Source organism: Molossus molossus, unplaced genomic scaffold (assembly GCF_014108415.1).
Source record: "Molossus molossus isolate mMolMol1 unplaced genomic scaffold, mMolMol1.p scaffold_m16_p_6, whole genome shotgun sequence".
In the NCBI taxonomy this organism is placed as follows: Eukaryota; Metazoa; Chordata; class Mammalia; order Chiroptera; family Molossidae; genus Molossus; species Molossus molossus.
Window position 1 is genome coordinate 87772158 of NW_023425399.1, and position 17787 is coordinate 87789944.

The 17787-nt window shown below is 46.5% G+C and overlaps 1 protein-coding gene across 9 annotated transcripts in view; it reads left to right on the forward strand.

The window, feature by feature from the left end:
• Window positions 1–8542: 8542 nt before the first annotated feature.
• FHOD3 (formin homology 2 domain containing 3) overlaps window positions 8543–17787 on the forward strand; it is a 466045-nt gene continuing 456800 nt past the window's right edge. For all 9 annotated transcript variants that reach the window (XM_036245756.1, XM_036245757.1, XM_036245762.1 and 6 more), the window contains exon 1: window positions 8543–8772. In XM_036245756.1, coding sequence (XP_036101649.1) covers window positions 8608–8772 — 165 coding nt within the window. In that variant the 5' untranslated portion in view covers window positions 8543–8607. The remainder of the gene's footprint in view (window positions 8773–17787) is intronic.

Below are 17787 nucleotides of genomic sequence, written 5' to 3' on the forward strand. Positions count from 1 at the left end.
AAGCCAGGTCTACCTCACTGGATGAAAAGCCACAAGCAGGAGATATGAGCCATTCCAACTGAAGCTCCCTAGACCAGCCAGCCAAGCCCCCTAACTACACCTGGACAGAGGCTATTTTAGTCCAACTAGCCGCAGTCAAGTTTTCAGATGCCTGCAACTGCATGAGCGACCCCAGCTGAGCCCAGTCTAAACTGCTGACCTACAGATTGAAAGCAGATAAAATAGTTGTTGTTTTAAGCTACTACATTTTGCAGCTGAATAGCTTTCTTAGCCAACTTCTTACCCATTGCAAGCTGGAGTCCAGAGTTCTCTTTTTATTTTGAATAATCTTAGTTCCTTTTACTCCAAACTTGCCGTTATTCCATCAGTACAACCAAATTAAACACACATGCATCTTCTATAAATTGCATTGGGATTTATCCATGTTCCAAATACTGTATCTGTAATTCCTTTTCATCTGGGCCTGTCAAGTTGCTATGGAACAACACCCTTACAATTCTAAGAAGCCATTTTTGCCCAAATAAGAGGATCTACTAGGCACTCACTGAGACCTTAACAGCCACATTTAAAAATTGATCTTTACCAAGGTCATTGCTAGCTGGACAGTCTGAGCAATGGTAAAAATGATCTTTACCAAGGTCATGAGAGATTGTTTTATTTTACAACCCAGCAAGCCTGAAACCCTCTATGTTTATCTAAATTCTGCTTGTAAACAGAATACCTTAATATTATGCTTCTGGAAACACCTAACAGATATTTTCTACATACTCTCTAGAGATCTCCTTTGTTAAGTCCACAAATTCATCACATACATTTTCTATCTCCCAAATTATTGTAGGCAATTGTTTTGCCAATTGTTTCATTGCTACGTAATGCAGGTAACCATATCGCCAGCCTTCAGTAACAATTTTCTTACCGCTTTCCCCAGGCTGGACCTGGCTTCTTCACATGGCAGTCTCAGGCCAACATTCCGAGAGGGTGAGAGCAGATGCTGCAAGGCTTCTTGAGGCCTAGTTTCAGAAGTCACACGTGCCACTTCTAACACACTCTATTTGTCAAAGCAAGTCACAAAGCTATCACGGAGTGGGGCAATATGCTCCACATTTGATGAGAGAAGTGGCAAAGTCATGTTACAAAATGGTGGAAACAAAAGGGTAGGAAGATTAGTGTGGTCATCTTTTAAAAAATATATATATTTTTATTGATTTTTTTTTAGATAGAGAGGAAGAGGAAGGGGGAGGGGGAGAGAGAGCTAGAAACATCAATGTGAAAGAGTTACATCAGTCGGCTGCCTCCTGCACGCCCTCCATTGGGGATCAAGCCCGTAACCCAGTCTTGTGTTCTGACTGGGAATTGAACCAGTGACCTCTCGGTGCACGGGATGACGCTCAGTCCACTGAGCTGCACTGGCTGGGCTACCATGGTCATCTTTACCAATAAAACTACCACACCAAAGCAAGTGTGAGGATAGACAATAAAGATACTTTCAGACACAAAAGTTCTCAAAAACTTATCTTTTCTCATAAAGCGACTAGGGTGTGTTTTTATAAAAATTGAGAGTATAAACTAAAAAAGAATAAGTCAAGTGATGTAGGAACCAGGGCCTCTCACATTAGGGAAGCCAAGGAAATCTCCAGGAGAATGCAGTTGAGAGAGCCACATTCCAAACTGGAGCGGGAAGACGAGGACTCCCAGAGGAAGGTCTGAGAAAGACGTCTTAGGGCAGCAGTTCTCAACCTGTGGGTCATGACCCCTTTGGGGATCAAATGACTCTTTCACAGGGGTCGCCTAAGATCATCGGAAAACACATACTTCCAATGGTCTTAGGAACTGAGACACCGCTCCTCTATCCGTCTCCAGGCGGGTCTGCCCACATGCAGATACGCCCACATACAACATGAACAACTGTATTAAAGGGTCACAGCATTAGGAAGGTTGAGAACCACTGTCTTAGGGGAAAGTAGAGCATTGAGAAATTATTTGACGTATTGAAAGAGGCATTTTCAGGGATGTGGCAGGATGTGAGAGATATAACCAGCTATTCAAGAAAAAAAAAGAACTAAAAAAAATTGAGGCAAATATTAACTTGAGGAAAAGCAAAAAGTTGTACAAGAAAGGTCATACAATTGTGTGCAGTACTTGGCCCAGAAGTGAACAATATTAACATAGTCATTTTTTAAAAAATCACTGAGCAAGAATTTAACTAAAATTTGGGTAAAACTGTATTGGAAAGATTGAGAAAGGGAAGTGGTCTGTAATGAAGCTAAAATCCACATGTAGCATGATAGAAAGTCAAAATATTGTCTAAAACTCATAGATCAAAGTATAGCAGTGAAATTGCATTATTTCGAAATGAGTACCTCTAATAAGTGCAGTGGAATGGGGGTGGGGTTGTAAAACAGGGAGCTGATGTTTTTGTTATAACTTTTCATTTCTCTTGATCTTTTAAACTAAGAGAAAGTATCACATTACTAAAAAAGTGATTTCAAAAAATTGGTTGAGGAAAATAAACATCGACTATTAGAGGGAAAATTATTGCTAAGAGCAGTTTCAAGGGAGTGATCAGGGAAAAAAATCCATAAAAGAATAAAAAATAACCTACAAACTTCCAGTCAAGATGGTGGAGTATGTAAATGTGGTATGGTGTCCTCCCACAACCACATCAAAATGACAACTAAACTACAAAACAACCATCATTCAAAGCTACCTGAAATCAAGCCGAATGGAAGTCCTACAACTACAAAATTAAAGAAGCCACATCAAGACTGCAATGAAGACTACAACAGAAGGGTGTAAAGTCCACATGAGGGGTGCACCTTGATGGCCCAGCTGGGAGACCAGGGTGGCTGTACCACTGGACCCTGTAGGACACCTACTACAATAGGCCACTCTAGGAAGCCTAGGAGACATAGCAACTCTACCTAATACATAGAAACAAACACAGGGAGGCAGCCAAAATGAGAAGACAAAGAAATATGTCCCAAATGAAAGAACAGAACAAAACTCCAGGAAAATAACTAAATGGAATGGAGATAAGCAATCTAACAGATACAGAGTTCAAAACACTGCTTATAAGGATGCTCAATGAACTTAGTGAGAACTTCAGTGAACTTAGTGAGGGCCTCAAGAGCATAGAAAAAGACTAGTCAGAAAAGAAGGGGGCACTAACTGAAATAAAGAATAATTTACAGGGAATCAATAGTAGACTAGGTAAAGCCAAGAAGCAAACAATTGATTTGGAATATAAGGAAGCAAACAAAACAAAAGAAAACAAACAAACAAACAAAAAACCAATCAGAACAGCAAAAAGAAAAAATAATTTAAAAAAAATGAGGATAGTGTAAGGAGCCTCTGGGACAACTTCAAGCATACCAACATTTGCATCATGGGGGTGCCAGAAGGAGAAGAGAGAGAGCAAGAAATAAAAAACCTATTTGAAACAATAATGACAGAAAACTTCTCTAACTTGGTGAAGGAAACAGACATACAAATCCAGGAAGCACAGAGAGTCTCAAACAAAATGAACCCCAAGAGGCCCACACCAAGACACATCATAATCAAAATGCAAAAGGTTCAAGACAGAGAAACTTAAAAGCAGCAAGAGAAAAGCAGTTAGTTACCTACAAGGGAGTTCCCGTAAGACTGTTAGCTGTTTTCTCAAAAGAAACTTTGCAGGCCAGAAAGGAGTGGCAAGAGATATTCAAAGTGATGAAAAGCAAAGACCTACAACCAAGATTACTCTACCTTGCAAAGCTATCATTTAGAAGTGATGGACATATCAAGAGTTTCCCAAACAGGAAAAAACTAAAGGAGTTTATCACCACCTAACCAGCATTATATGAAATGTTGAAGGGTCTTCTTGAAGAAAAGATCAAAAATATGAACAAACAAAATGGCAATAAATACATATCTATCGACAATTCAATCTACAAACAAAATGAACAAGCAGAACAGAAACATTCTCATAGATACAGAGAACATTTTGTTGATTGCCAAATGGGAGGGGGGTTGGAGAACAGGTGAAAAAGGCGAAGGGATTAAAAAGTGCAAATTGGTTGTTAGACTGACAAACCTCAAAGGGAAGGGGGATGGGAAGAAATAAACCAAAGAACTTATATGCATATATGTGAAATCAATGGACACAGATATCAAAGTGGGGAAAGGCAGGAGAAGGGTGGGGGTGGGGAGGAGGGGTCAATAAGGGAAAAAGGAGGAACATCTGTAATACATTCAACAATAAAGATAAGTTAAAAAAAAGATAAAATAGTAAAAATTAAAAATAAAATAAAATTATGTGCAAAAACCATCATTCACAACCACCTGAAATAAAAGAATAAAATAAAATACGAATTAAAAGGGGGAAAAATAACCTACATGATTAAAAAATTTAAAAGATTACTTTTAATTTAAATGCCAGTTACCATGTGAAGTTTTTTTTGTGTGTTGTTGTTTAATCCTCACACAAGGATATTTTTCCATTCATCTTCAGCTAGAGAGGGAGGGAGGGAGGGAGGGAGGGAGAGAGAGAGAGAGAGAGAGAAACATTGATGTGAGAGAGACACATCGATTGGTTGCTTCCTGCAAGACCCGACCAGAGCTGGGGACCTAACTGCAATGGAGGTACATGCCCTTGACTGGAATCAAACCCAAGACTCTTTGGCCCATGGGCAGACACTCTAACTACTGAGCCAAACCAGTCAGGGCCACCATGTGAAGTTTTAAGACTAAAACTGAGTAAGGCAAATCCCAATCCTGAAAGTCTTATCATTTAGCAGGGTAGGGGTATAGGTAAGTATGTATTTATAGTGCAACATGAAGAGTACTCTGTGAATAAGAAAATAATTTGAGACAGAAGAGAGACAATCCTTGTTTGGGGTTTAGTTAGAGATGGCTCTTTAAGAGAGCTGACCCTAGAAATGAGTGTTGAAGGGTAAGTGGGTTCAGCTGGCCAATTAGGGAAGAGCATTCCAGTTTGAGAAGTTCACCATGAAAAACCTCAGCCTGTTTAGGAAAGGGTAGTAAGTTAGGGTGGTTTGAAATAGGATGTGAAGTAGGGAATGACCAGAGATGAGCCTGGAGTGGCAGATTGGGGCGGACCGGAGAGGGTCTTGTGAGTCATGCTAAGTGGGCTGGCATGTCAGGATTTTACACATCAAATGAACATCTTGGAATGATCACTGGCTCTGGAGAAGGCAGGGGAAAACCAAATGCAGGATGCAAGACTGGGGAAGGGAGACTGGTTAGAAGACTGGCATAGGAAGTGAGGGCTAGACAGGAGGGAAGAGTTGAGAGATACTTCAGAGGCTGGTTCAGTGACAGGTCATAGTCACCAAACATAAGATATAGGATTCACGGATAAATGAGGTTCACTCATCCATCAGACAATATTATGTGCCTTTCCTAGGCACTCTGCCAGGTGCTGCAGGGCGTAGGGTTAAATACAGCATGGTTCCTGCCCTAGAGGAGCTTTCTCTGTGGAAACACAGAGAATAAGTGAACAAGTAACTGTAGCTGTGATGCTCTATTCTCAAGAGGAGAACAGAGCCCAGAGGGACTTGGGAAGATGTCAAAGAGGGAGAAGGTGAACCCAGAGTGGGTAAAACTATGAAGCTGAAAGGATGAGTTTGGGAAAGAAGTGGTCCATGGTGACAGATGTTGCCAAGAAAGTGAGTAGCAGGGATAAGGGGTTCCCTGGATGGCACTGATGATCTCTGAAGAGCAGGAAGGGTTGTCCGCCAGATATCCATGGAGTGTGGAGCAAAGAGGTGGTGAGGATGCTGCAAAATAAATACAACTCTATTTTTAGAGACTGGTCAGGAAGTGAAGAAGAGACAAGCCAGTAAGAGAGAGGCTTCATAAAGATGTAGCTTTTTTTTTTTTTTATCCTCACCCGAGGACATTTTTCCATTTTTGTTCAGATAGAGTAGGAGGGAGAGAGAGAGAGAGAGAGAGAGAGAGAGAAACATTGACATGAAAGGGACACATTGAGTGGCTGCCTCCCGCACAACCCCAGCCAAGGCCAGGGACAAACTGCAACCAAGACAGGTGCCCTTAGCAAGAACCGAACCCGGGTCTCTCTGGACCGCGAGCCAACACTTTAACCACTGAGCCAAACTGGCTAGGGCAAGATGTAGCTTTTAAGATGGAAAACACTTGAGTATTTATTCTCATCAGGACTAGCTATATAACTTGTGGAACTCAGGGCACAATGAAAATCTGGGGCCTCTTGTTAAATTATTATTATTATTATTTTTTATCCTCACCTGAGGACATTTTTGCATTTATCTTCAGATAGAGTGGAAAGGAGAGAGAGAGAGAAACATCAATGTGAGAGAGACACATTGAGTGGCTGCCACCCACACAACCCCAACCTGGGCCGGGGACAAACTGCAACCCAGGAACGTGACCTTAGCGAGAACCAAACCTGGGACTCTCTGGTCCGTGGGCCAGTGTTCTAACCGCTGAGCCAAACTGTCCAGGGCTCTTGTTAAATTATTAAGCAACAACAAAGCATGAGACCAGTGTGGGGCTCTTCTAAGTGCAAGGCCCTGTGTAACTGCACAGGTGGCATGCCAGGATGCCAGCCCTGATTCTCAGGGGAAGGAGCCCAGGGAGGAGGAGAGAGAGGGCTGGATCAGTTACAGAGTCTCATCCCAGAGCAATTGAGAAAGGAGGGTCTAGGAAGGAGAGCAAGAGGAAAACAGCTTTGGAAATCTCCTGAGATGGGGGAGATGGAAGATGAAGGTGGGGGTTGCTGGAAGGAGAGGACTTCTTGCTGGAGAGATGATTTTCTTTATTGAATAATCTGTAGGTAGAGAAAAGTGATAGAAGTTTGTGGCATCATGAGGGCAGTGGGAGGCCACACTGAGCTGCTCTGAGGAGCCTGGTGGGGTGAGGAGGGTCATTGCAAGTGGCCCCCTGCTAACAGGCACTTGGCAGATGGGGCAGGAGCAAGTGAGTCTGAAGGAGTCTTGTGGCAAGCAAGGATGACCTGGAGATGATGGGGAATTCATGTGGGGGCAGCAATGAGAAATGGGGTTCAGAAAGACTGGAGGGCTTGCTCAGTGAAGAGGGAGTTGGAGATGAAAGTGGGAGGTAGGAGGCCTGGGTCAAAGAAATAGAGTTTGTGGGGTTTGTATTCTGGCCATGTGCTGAGGGTGAAGTTGGTGTAGGCTGGTCTAGAGGACTCATTCAAAGAGTTAAGTAGCAAAAGCAAGGAGAGCTAGAAGTTCTGCTGGAACCAGCAGAAGTGTCATGGATCATTGTTATTTTAAGACCAGACATAAGTGTGCATGGAGAGAGAAGGTTAAAGGGGCAGGTGAGGGGGCTAAGTACAGGACAGCTCCCCCCTTGAAATCAGAAGAAAGGGAGAGAGACACTTTATAGAGCCGCCTTGTGAAGGGGAGTATGTTCAAGAGTGTTCGGTATTATCCCTGTGACATACAGTAGGTATGATGAACAGAGAACTTGACCGTAGCCCGGAATGAAGAGAACCGTGAATTCTTATAGAAAACGAAGGGGGTCGCCCGCGAGCAGCGAGGAGAGCGGTGGGAAGCAGAGAGGAGTCTCCCTGTTTCCGCTTGGCCGAGGCGGGCAAGCTGCGAACCTTCCCTCCAAGTTATAGCGGGTCCCTAGCTCTCCGCCGACCCTCAGCGATTCGGTGGTCTCGTGGAAGTGGCCCCCGCGGTCCCGCACGGTCCAGGCCGGGCTTTCGGAGACCTCACTGGACAAGAGGCCGCGGTGATGCAGAGGTCAACCAGCATCCACCAGGCCACCCCTGTGCCAGGCCTGGCGCTGGGGTCCCGGCGTGGAGCCTCGCATCCCCTGGGCCTTTCTCCTGGCGCCCCCTAAACTTGTCTGTTAAGAAGAGCTATCTGGGTTCCCCGGCTCACCCTCTTCCTTCTTATCTTCCTTCTCCCCAAGGAAAACCTCGCCTGGGCTCCAGGTGCTGCCACTACCCGGCTTGCTGCCGGGGCCGGCTCCCTCACCTCCTGGTACCCAGCTGGGGTTTTCCGAATCCGGGCAGCAGAAGCCCGCCTCCCTGCCTCGATCTGGAAAGGGTTAAGCCCTCTCGCAGATCGGTAAGAAGCCAGAGGGCAGCCACGTACCCCCTCCCCCTATCTCGATTCCTGGAGCTGTTAGCGGTGCAGCTCGGCCGGGGCTCCCCGTGCCACCGGGCGCACGTGCAGCTGGCGGCCCAGGTGGTGCCCGCGCTGCCCGAGTTTGCAGCCGGAGGGGGTTCCCCGCCCCGCCACCACCGCCAGGAGGCTTGGCGCAGGGCTGCGGATGCCGCGCGAGCTGTTCTCCCCTTCCCGTTCCCGGCGGCGGGTCGGGTCGGTCGCAGCAGCCCGGCCTGTAGCTAGGGGGACGGAGGAGGGGAGGAGCCGGAGCAGGAGGGGCAAGAGGGGACTGAGGGGACCAGCCGGCCCCGCCCCCGCCCCGCCCCCCCGCGGCCGGAGCCCGGGCTGCAGCCGGGAGCGCCGGAGCCTGTGAGCCAGCGAGCCAGCCAGCAGCGGCCGCGGCCTCCCCGGCTCCCAGCGACCCCGGCGTCCCGGCCTGCGGCCCCTCTGATCCTGGGGCCCGCGCCCCCCGGGGCAGGGATGCATCATGGCCACGCTGGCTTGCCGGGTGCAGTTCTTGGACGACACGGATCCTTTCAACAGCACCAACTTCCCCGAGCCCAGCCGGCCGCCGCTGTTCACGTTCCGCGAGGACCTCGCGCTCGGCACCCAGCTGGCCGGGGTCCACCGGCTGTTGAGGGCGCCGCACAAGGTACGGCCCGGCGGGCCCTTTGGATGCAGCCCTTGCCACGGGGAGAACCGGGGTTGGGGAGCCGCGGGCAGGCTGGGCGGGGCACAGTCCCAGGCGACAAGCGCCGAAGCGCAGACCTCCCCCATCCCCGTTAAGCAGAGTGGCCCTGGGCACCCGGCGGCTGGCGCGGGATCTCCCGGGCGGGCGCGGAGGACAGCTCCGAGCTCCGGTCCCGAGCCGGGGCGGGCGGGGCTGAGCAGGTGCCGCGCCGGCCCGAGGCGTTATGAAGAAGGTTCCCCGGCGCCGCGCCGTTAGCTCCGCCGGGTGGGCGGGGTGGGACTCGGACACCAGCAGCCGGCCTCGGTACCCAGGCGGGTGCCTAGCTGGGCGCGGAAAGAAGCTGGGTTCCGGAGGTCTTAGGTCCTTAAGAGGAGACGCCCAGGACAAAACCTCTCAGGCCTCTCTGGGGCAACTGCAGGCTGTTGCACGACCCTCGCGACAAAGCATGCTTCCCGGGGACACCTCCTCCTTCTCCCGCCCTAGGACGCAGACCGCGCAGTGCAATAGCGATCCGGGTAGCCCCTTTTTCTTAGGAGAAGCAGGTGGCCTTGGGAACCTTGGAGGAGCAGTCGTTGTGGGACGAGGGGCGGGGGCGCGCAGGGGCGGCACACGCACAAAGCCCGAGCCTCACAACCCGAAATGAGTGTCCCCAGGGAAGAATGGCTTCTCAGTCCACCCGACAGAGTTTTCTTTTTAACCCTTTGCAGGAGGAAAGGCGCCTTGCAAAGTGTGTGTTGCAAAAAGCTGAGCATTGAAAGCTAAACAGTTGTTTGCCAGGAGAGCATTTCCTCCCACTTATACAGATTGACTGCAGCTTGAAGAATTGCTTCCCTGGTACATTTGTTTTGCTTAGGGTCCTTATCAAAAACTTGGAGATACTTTATTCTTCCAGGATCAACATTGATAAATATTTGGAACAGATACACCTGTGATACAAAAAAGAACAAAATTAATTAAAAAAAAAATTCTTTCAAGTTCTGTATGATGATCACCTACCTTGGAAGTAGAGGGGGAGGTTGTGTGTGGAAACCCTGAACTTTGGCAGTGGTGTTTTCTCCCTCTATTAGTAGTGTATCAGTGCTTCCCCCTACTACTTAATTAGTTTTCAGGAGTGAGGAATGGGGCAGTTCTATCTCATTCTCTCCATGTTGGTGCAGGATGGACACAGTCAGTCATCATTCCTGAGAACCTCTCTGGCCATAAAAGCAGGTTGGATTCAGAGATGGACAGAATGATGTATTGTGGATTCAGCTTATCAGAGTCACTTTTGTAAATTATTTGATTCTTCTCAGTCAGTGGATTCAGCTAAAAGTTTTTGAAGGGCTTCTACAGCATTATGATATGCCATTCATTATGGTCTCTGATTACAGTCATCTTTTGTTGAAACCGCAGAAGACATAATTGTGGTCCTATGACCTTGAAGTGGTTTCCTTGGATTTCAAACCCTATATACATGGTTGACCTTTCAAGCTGGAAGCTGAAATACCTTGTTATGATTCCATGGAATAGCCCAGTAGTCTTGACTCAGTGTTCCTGCTGTGGTAGGAGGAAGTCCTGATGCTCCAGCATTGCTCTTCCTCATTCCCTACTCCCCTGGAAGCCACACCACAGCTGTTACGCTGGCTCACAGAACTTTCTGAGGTGTCCCCTTGTGGAATAAACAAAACCAGAAGATATCCCACAGAGACCCTTTACTCCTTGTCTTGTGGGCCAGCCAGCTTTAGTCTCAGAGCCTTTTGCCCAAAGACTGCTGCAGTGTATTCAGACATTTGGCATTTGTTTTTTTTTTTTGCATCTAGAGCTGAGTGAGTGACTGATTCTGTTAGCCAGGGTTCTGTAAAGCAGAATTCAGGGCATTGATATGCCTAGGTGCATTTTCATCTTTTAAAATGCTGGTTAATTTCCAACAGGGAGTCTTAAAATTGGATGATCCATCTGTGATAGAGCTAACACATTTTGAGCACTTGGCATGTAGGTCCATGCTCTCCCAGGGATGTCAATGCATGATGTCATTTAATGTCACACACCTCTGTGAAGTGGAGACTTTTATATCCCTATTTTACAGATGAGGAAACTGAGGCAGAGAGTATTAAGTAAACTGGTTTCTCTGCTAGGAGTGGGGAGCTGAGATTCAGGCCTGTGTGACTTCAGACCCCGGTGCAGTTCTGCTCCCTGGACCAGCTGGGTAGCTGGCAGAAGCCACACCACCTGGGGTTTTTGTTCCATTAACTTGGGAAATTCACCAAATCACCTTCCTGTGGTAGGTACTTTCTGACCTGGGGTAGATGAATGTTACAAACATGAGTAGTAAGAGCCTTAGGGCAGAATTCCTGGCCTGGTAGAGTTCACAGTCAGAGATGGGAGTAAACAGTTATGGAGCCTACTGTAAATTAGCCAATGGTGAATGAGCAGGCATGCTGTCACCCCAGCCCCTGCGATGGATAAGGCTTTCCTGGCCACAGGGAAAGCTTCTTCCAGGTCCCACTGAGCCCCGCCTGGCAAGAGGGGGAGTTCCCGGGGGCATTCTGGATGGTGGAAAGAGGGGAGAAGCATGGCTGCGGAACATGCAGACACTCAGTGTTCTCAGCCGTCGTGCACATTCAAGTCCCTGTGTGAAGTAGATTGCACATGCAGAAAAGTGTGCAGGACATAAGTGAGCTGCTGGATGAATTTTCACTAAATGAACACACCTGTGTAACCAGCTCCTGGAAGGCCCCACCAGAGGGTCTAATTTGTAAAGTTCCCTAGGGATTCTCCTGTGCTGGGAGCGTTTGAACTGGATAACCTCTCAGGTCTTTTCCAGCCAAAACTTGAGTCTATGCATCTTTTCTTAACCTGATGACATATTTATTTAACTCATGTCTGCTGATTCCATTAGAAGTGAGTTGTTCATTTAACTAAACCACTGTCTCAGACAAATATAATATATTGTGCTTATTATGCTGTATCTTTTCTTTTTTCAAACTGCTAGATTGGAAAAAGAAACCTTCAGCTTTTTATAGTAGTTTCAGGGAACATGATTAAATAAATGATTAGTTTGATAAAAAGGTCAAAACAGGTGCTGTATGTCCATTTTGGTGGTTATATGTTTTGACTGGACTAGGTGTGGTCTTTTGTTTTTAAATGCTGTATAAACAGATGTTTATTTCTGGTGTAGTGTTTTAAAAGAAAAAAATGTAATTATAGGATTTCTAATGTAGAAAAAACCATTTAGTGCAATTAATAGAATCATAGGCCTTTCAAGCTTAAATATGTTTGAATTGACTGATGCTGAAGGTTAAAGCTATAAGGATTTATGTTTCTTTTTTAAAATATTTTTTCTTTATTAATTTTGGAGAGAGAGGAAGGGAGGGGGAGAGAGAGAGAGAGAGATAGAAACATTGATGATTGAGAACATCGATTGGCCACCTCCTGCATGCCCCCCACTGGGACTGGGCCCACAACCTGGGCATGTGCCCTGACCAGAAATTGAACCGGTGACCTCTTGGTGCATGGGTTGACACTCAACCAGTGAGCCACACAGGCCAGGCTATGTTTCTTTTTGACAGACAAAAATTCAATTGTAGAATATTTTTACAAAGAAAAATGACAGCTCGTGTGTCAAAATAGCAAGTATGACTTAGTAATTTAGTTTAGGAAATGTTTTGGTGCCTGCTGTGGATTAGAAAGTGGAGTAGACACCCATCATCTCACCTGCTCCCCATGATGTTCCTATAGGTCAGGTACCAGTACTATTAATATCACAGCAGAAGAGACCTAGTGCAGAAGAAGTCACCTGATCACATGAGTGGGAAATTTCAGAGTTGGAATTTGACACCAGATCTGGGCTCTTAATGACTCCATTTTTGTGTCTTGAATGTCTCCCTTCCAAGCAGCCTCTCCATGTTCCAGAGTTCCATCCTCTGATTGGATTAGCTGTGGCTATACTGTGTTCTTTCTTTCTCACTACTTTTGTCTTTGCCTTGCTGCCTCAGATATCCCACCTGCAAAATAGCTGATTGGAGTGCGGATTAGAGCCTTGGTGATCCAAGTCTGGGCTGGGCATCACCTGGGCTCTTAATAGAAATGCTCTCAGGCCTCATCCCTTCTGAATCAGAATGCATTTTCCCAAGATGCCTTGGTGATTCCTGTGCACACTGCAGTCTGAGCAGTGTGGATTAGAGATCATTTAGGTCAGGCTTTCAGTATGTGGGGGTTATCACCATCTCCCCTGTTCTCAGTTAACTTCCTTGAGGGTGAAGACTGGCTGTCCAGTTCTCCAGTGTTCTGCAAGCTGAGCAGTGCTAAGATGGAGTGTGCACTAAGTTGATTGATCAGTGTTAGTTTTAGAACACAGATCCACTCGTATTATTGCTCTAATGAATTTCCACCTTAATCCTCTTAAGTGCCACATCTGTTTGCTACATTACATTAAGATTTTTAAAAGATGAGACAATTAGTAAAGTTGGCAAGTGTGGTGTGTCACATAGCATCTTAGGACAAAAGTGTTTAAGAATGTTGCATGAATTGCTAAGGGCATCTCTGTGCAAGCCGAGATGAATCTGATTCTACCATAATTAGCTCAGTTGGTTGGAACTGTGCTATTGAGATCAGGATCATGGGATTGAACCCATTATGGGTCAGTTGGCTTTGCTTCATGCACGGCCACAGACCGCATCAGTAACCCAGCCAGACGTCCAGCAGGTGCTGTCATGGCTCCCTGAAAGGATTCGGGTTGGAACGGACTGTTAGGGGTCTTGGGGGGGGGACTAACATATAATGAGTTTGTGCTGGCCACTGTACTGTAGGCCTCCAGGCATAACTTCATTAATTCTCACAACAGTTCTATCCCCAGTTAACAGATGAGGAAACTGAGACATGGGGAGGTAAAGCAGGTTTTCTGAGGCCACACTGCTTTTACGTGAAGGAGCTTGGATTTAAGGTCAAGTTTTTTTTTTTTTACTTCCAAGCCTGTAGCCAACTGTGTCCCATTATTAGAAAACCAGCAGAGCACAAGCTCTCTGTGCAGGAGGAGGCGTGTGGAGGGGGGCGGGGGGACGGCTGCATTGCTTTTACACGCGGCTGCCTGTCACAGGGCTGTGACTTAAATAGTTGTGCTCTGGTAAGTCTTTCAGCATTGAAGCTATACGAGGCTGTGCCTTTGTCCTCCCAGTCCAACCTGTGTCCTTCTGGAAAACAACAGGACTGCCTTCACCCACCCCCTCCAGACTCTGAAATGTTAGTTCTTAATGGTGGCAGATTTAAAACTGATTAACATGCTGAGGCCAACTCAGGAACACCCCTCCCCCAGCCTCCTCTGTCCTCCAGGGTTTATTTCTCTCTATCGATGAAACTTTGGAACACTTGGGAACGTTTCTGTCCTCAGAGGGAGGACAGTGACCACCCTTGGCCATCTCCACCCCTCATCTCCAGATGATGCCTCTGTTGGCTGTGGCCGGCTCAGGAATGTCCCTGATTTAAAGCTGGCTTTCTATATTGAATGTAAACTATAGGAAATAAATAAATTTGGCTTCCTAATCGGTGGAGCTGGTTTGTTTTGTGGGACGTTTTCAGAGTCTTGGGTTTGTCAGCATCTGCTCCTTTACAGAGACAACCAGATTGCTTTTTGTTTTATTTTGTTTTTCTTTTTAAAGCTATTTTATTGGGAAGTGTTTCTGCGCCTTGTTCTGAACAAAGAAAGAATGGGGGAAATTAAGTTACAATGAATGTTAAGCCTCACCACAGAAATCTAATCAGTAAAATCCAGATTGTAGGAAATTATAGGTTTTTTTTTTTTAAACAAATAAATTGCAAAGAAAAAAGAAATGGAAGGAAAGCTTAGATTAAAAGAGATTTAAGAGACAGATCAACCAATTGCAAGGTGTGACTCTAATTGGATGCTGATTCCAACAAACATATTATAAATGAATATTTGAGATCTTGGGGGGAAGATTGAATAGTGACTCTTTGATATTAAAATTATTAAAATTAAATTAATAAAAGTATAATTTATAAAAATATTTGATAATAAAATTATTAAAGTGTGCTAGTAGTATTGTGATATTTAAAGAAGTTTGTGTCTTGCAAAGATACACATTGAACTATTTGCAGATGAAATTATATGATGTCTGGAATTTGCTTCAAAATAATCCTGGATGAGGGGCAAGTGGGTGGGGGAGGGTGTAGATGGAACAAGATAGATCATGAGTTATTGATGTCATTATGCTATTTTCTATACTTCTGCACATGTTGAACTTTCTTTTATAAAAGAGCTTAAAAACTGGATTACATGTTTCAGTGTTCCCTTTGGGATCACAGTCCTTTCACTGAGCGTCACCGTGTGTCTGGAGTGTGTTTACTACAGGTGAGATGGCCAATCATCAGCAAATTTTGTGTGTGTTCCCACTGCTATTTTTCTTCCAACCCTGAGGGTCATGGTCTCCTTAGGATTTTTGAAAAACAAGCATGGGACATCAGTCTTTTAATGTTCAGGGTATCTTTCAAGGCGCAATCAATTTTGATGATGAAGCCAGCAATCATTGGTTACATAAACTATTAGTTTGGTAGAGAAAGTGTTAAGGTAGGGGTATTATACACGGAGCTTCAGTGGATGCATCTGCGTTTTTATCACTGAACTGAGAGGTTGCTGAGACTATAATTAGTGGGACTGATATAAAGGCACTCAGTTTCCTGGCAGCTGTTGGAGCCTGTGACGTGCTTGCCTGGCCACACCAGGATCTTGCCGATTCCCAGCCAGCCAGCTCTGCCTCCATCTTTGGTGGGCCCCAGTAGAGCATCTTGGAATGAAGTGGTGTTGTAATGCATATAAAAATGTAAATTGGTTATAAAGGAGATCCAGGAGGGTGGCAGAGCAGGTGGATATTACACTCAACTACCCCTCAGGACTAAACTGGAATTACAATGAAAATGAAGAGCAAGCATCCTGAATAACCAACTGAAGAATAGCTGAAGGGAAGTCTTATAATCAAGGATTTACAGAAGAAGCCACATGGAGGCTGGTAGGAAGGGTGGAGGCGTGAAAAGGGCTGGCCCTGCTCCCATGAGCTGTGGCTACGATTCCAAAGGGATATCTCCACTGCAAAGGTTCCCCCTGAGATGCATGGGGTCTCAACCACCTGCCAGGCTCCCAGCCCAGAGCACCAGATATGGGAAGAGGTGCCCACATAACATCTGGCTGTGAAAATCAGCAAGGATTCTGTCTACCAGGGAGAGACGGAAGTCAGCTAGAGACACAGGTGTCCTCCTAAAGGGACAGAGCAAAAAATCTCATTCACAGCCACTCACCCTGGGCTCCAGCAGAGGTAGGATGGATCAGACTAGGGTAGCGAGAGGAGAGACTGGGGTTTGTGGCTCTGAGGAGAGAACTGAAGGGACAGCCACCAAGATACCTGTGCTGAGTCATTCTCCCACACCCAAATACCATCTTTCTTGAGTGGAGCACTCAGCCTGAGGGAATGCAACACCCCACCATCCATACTCCCTTTTGCCTCATCCTACGGAACTCTCGCCCTGCTAAGGAGTCAGCTGCCTGGGCTGGGGGTATAGAGGTCTGGGAAGACTCAGGGCGTGTCAGTGACTTAGTTGTGTGGCTTTGGGGTGGGACCATTCTCCCTACTTTCCTGTGAACTTGACTGGCACCTCCCCCTAAAGGAGATCCACTAGCCCCACTCTCCAGTGTCCCCGTGGCCACACCCTTCCAACTCCTGGTGGCTCTGCCCTGCCAAGGTCTGGGCAGAATTTGGGACAGACTGAGTTGTGTGGCTGTAGGACAGGGGCCATTTCTCCCTGCATGCCAGAGTGGTGCAGAGCCTTCCCTTCACATAACCAAATCTTGTTCTATTTGGGCCTGATAAACTCTGCTGGCCTCACTCTGATGACTTCCCAAGGCCCCCCCTCCCCCCAACAAAGGTATGCAGGCGTCTAGTTGGGGGCAGCTAGATTTGATATACATGGGGATGTTTGCCGAGTGGCCTCGAACTCAGCACTGGCACTGAGTTTGAACCTCAATCTGGTGAACACCATACACCCCTACCTGGTGATTCAGAGAGAACCTATCTCAAGCAACTAGAGTACCACCAGAGGCTCTTTCAGTGACTGAGCCTAACAGGCAGCTGACAGGCAGAGGCAGGCGGAGGTGGGTCTTGGGATGCTTTGGGCCTTTGGCTGACCTGGCCCAGGGCCCTGTGCTGGTAGAAGTTGGCCTTGGTGTCCAGCTTGGTCCTTTCCATGCACACCCAGGCCCAGCAGAGGTAGCTACAAACTGTGGCTCGCTTTGTAGGTCCAAACAGGTTGCCTAGGGCCAGTCATTGGCAGCATCTGACATTGATCTGCACCAGAGTCCCTCCCAAGAGGCTTCAGAACCAACACACCCAGTGGCCAGCTTCAGACAACATCAGAGCAGATCTAATTAGCTTCACAAGCAGCATATCCAAAGGGTAGTATTGGCGGACATCAGATCCTGTGGAGGCAAAATCTACTCTTTGTGGTCAGCACCTGCACAGCAACTTATACACAGTGGTCGGCTTTTATTTTCACAGTCAGCCAGCCTGAGGGTGGACCTCAAGCATAAATGGGCCAATTGCAATAAAGACTCAATTACAATAGGAGGACCCACATAACCAACACAAGGAACACTCCTGAAGCACCCAGCTCAGGTGACAAGGAGACTGTGCCACTAGGTCCCACAGCACAGCTACTACATATAAACTCAACCCATGAAAACTGGGAGTCATAGAAGATCTACCTAATACATAGAAACAAACACAAAGAGGCAGCCACAATGGGGAGACAAAGAAACATGCCCCAATTGAAAGAAGAGGAGAATTCTCCAGAAAAAGTCCTGGATCAGATGGCTTCACAGGTGAATGTTAACAATCATTCAAAGAACTAACACCTATCCTCCTCAAACTATCCCAAAAAATTCAAGAGGAGGGAAGTCTCCCAAGCTCAATTTCCCAGACCAGTATTATCCTAATT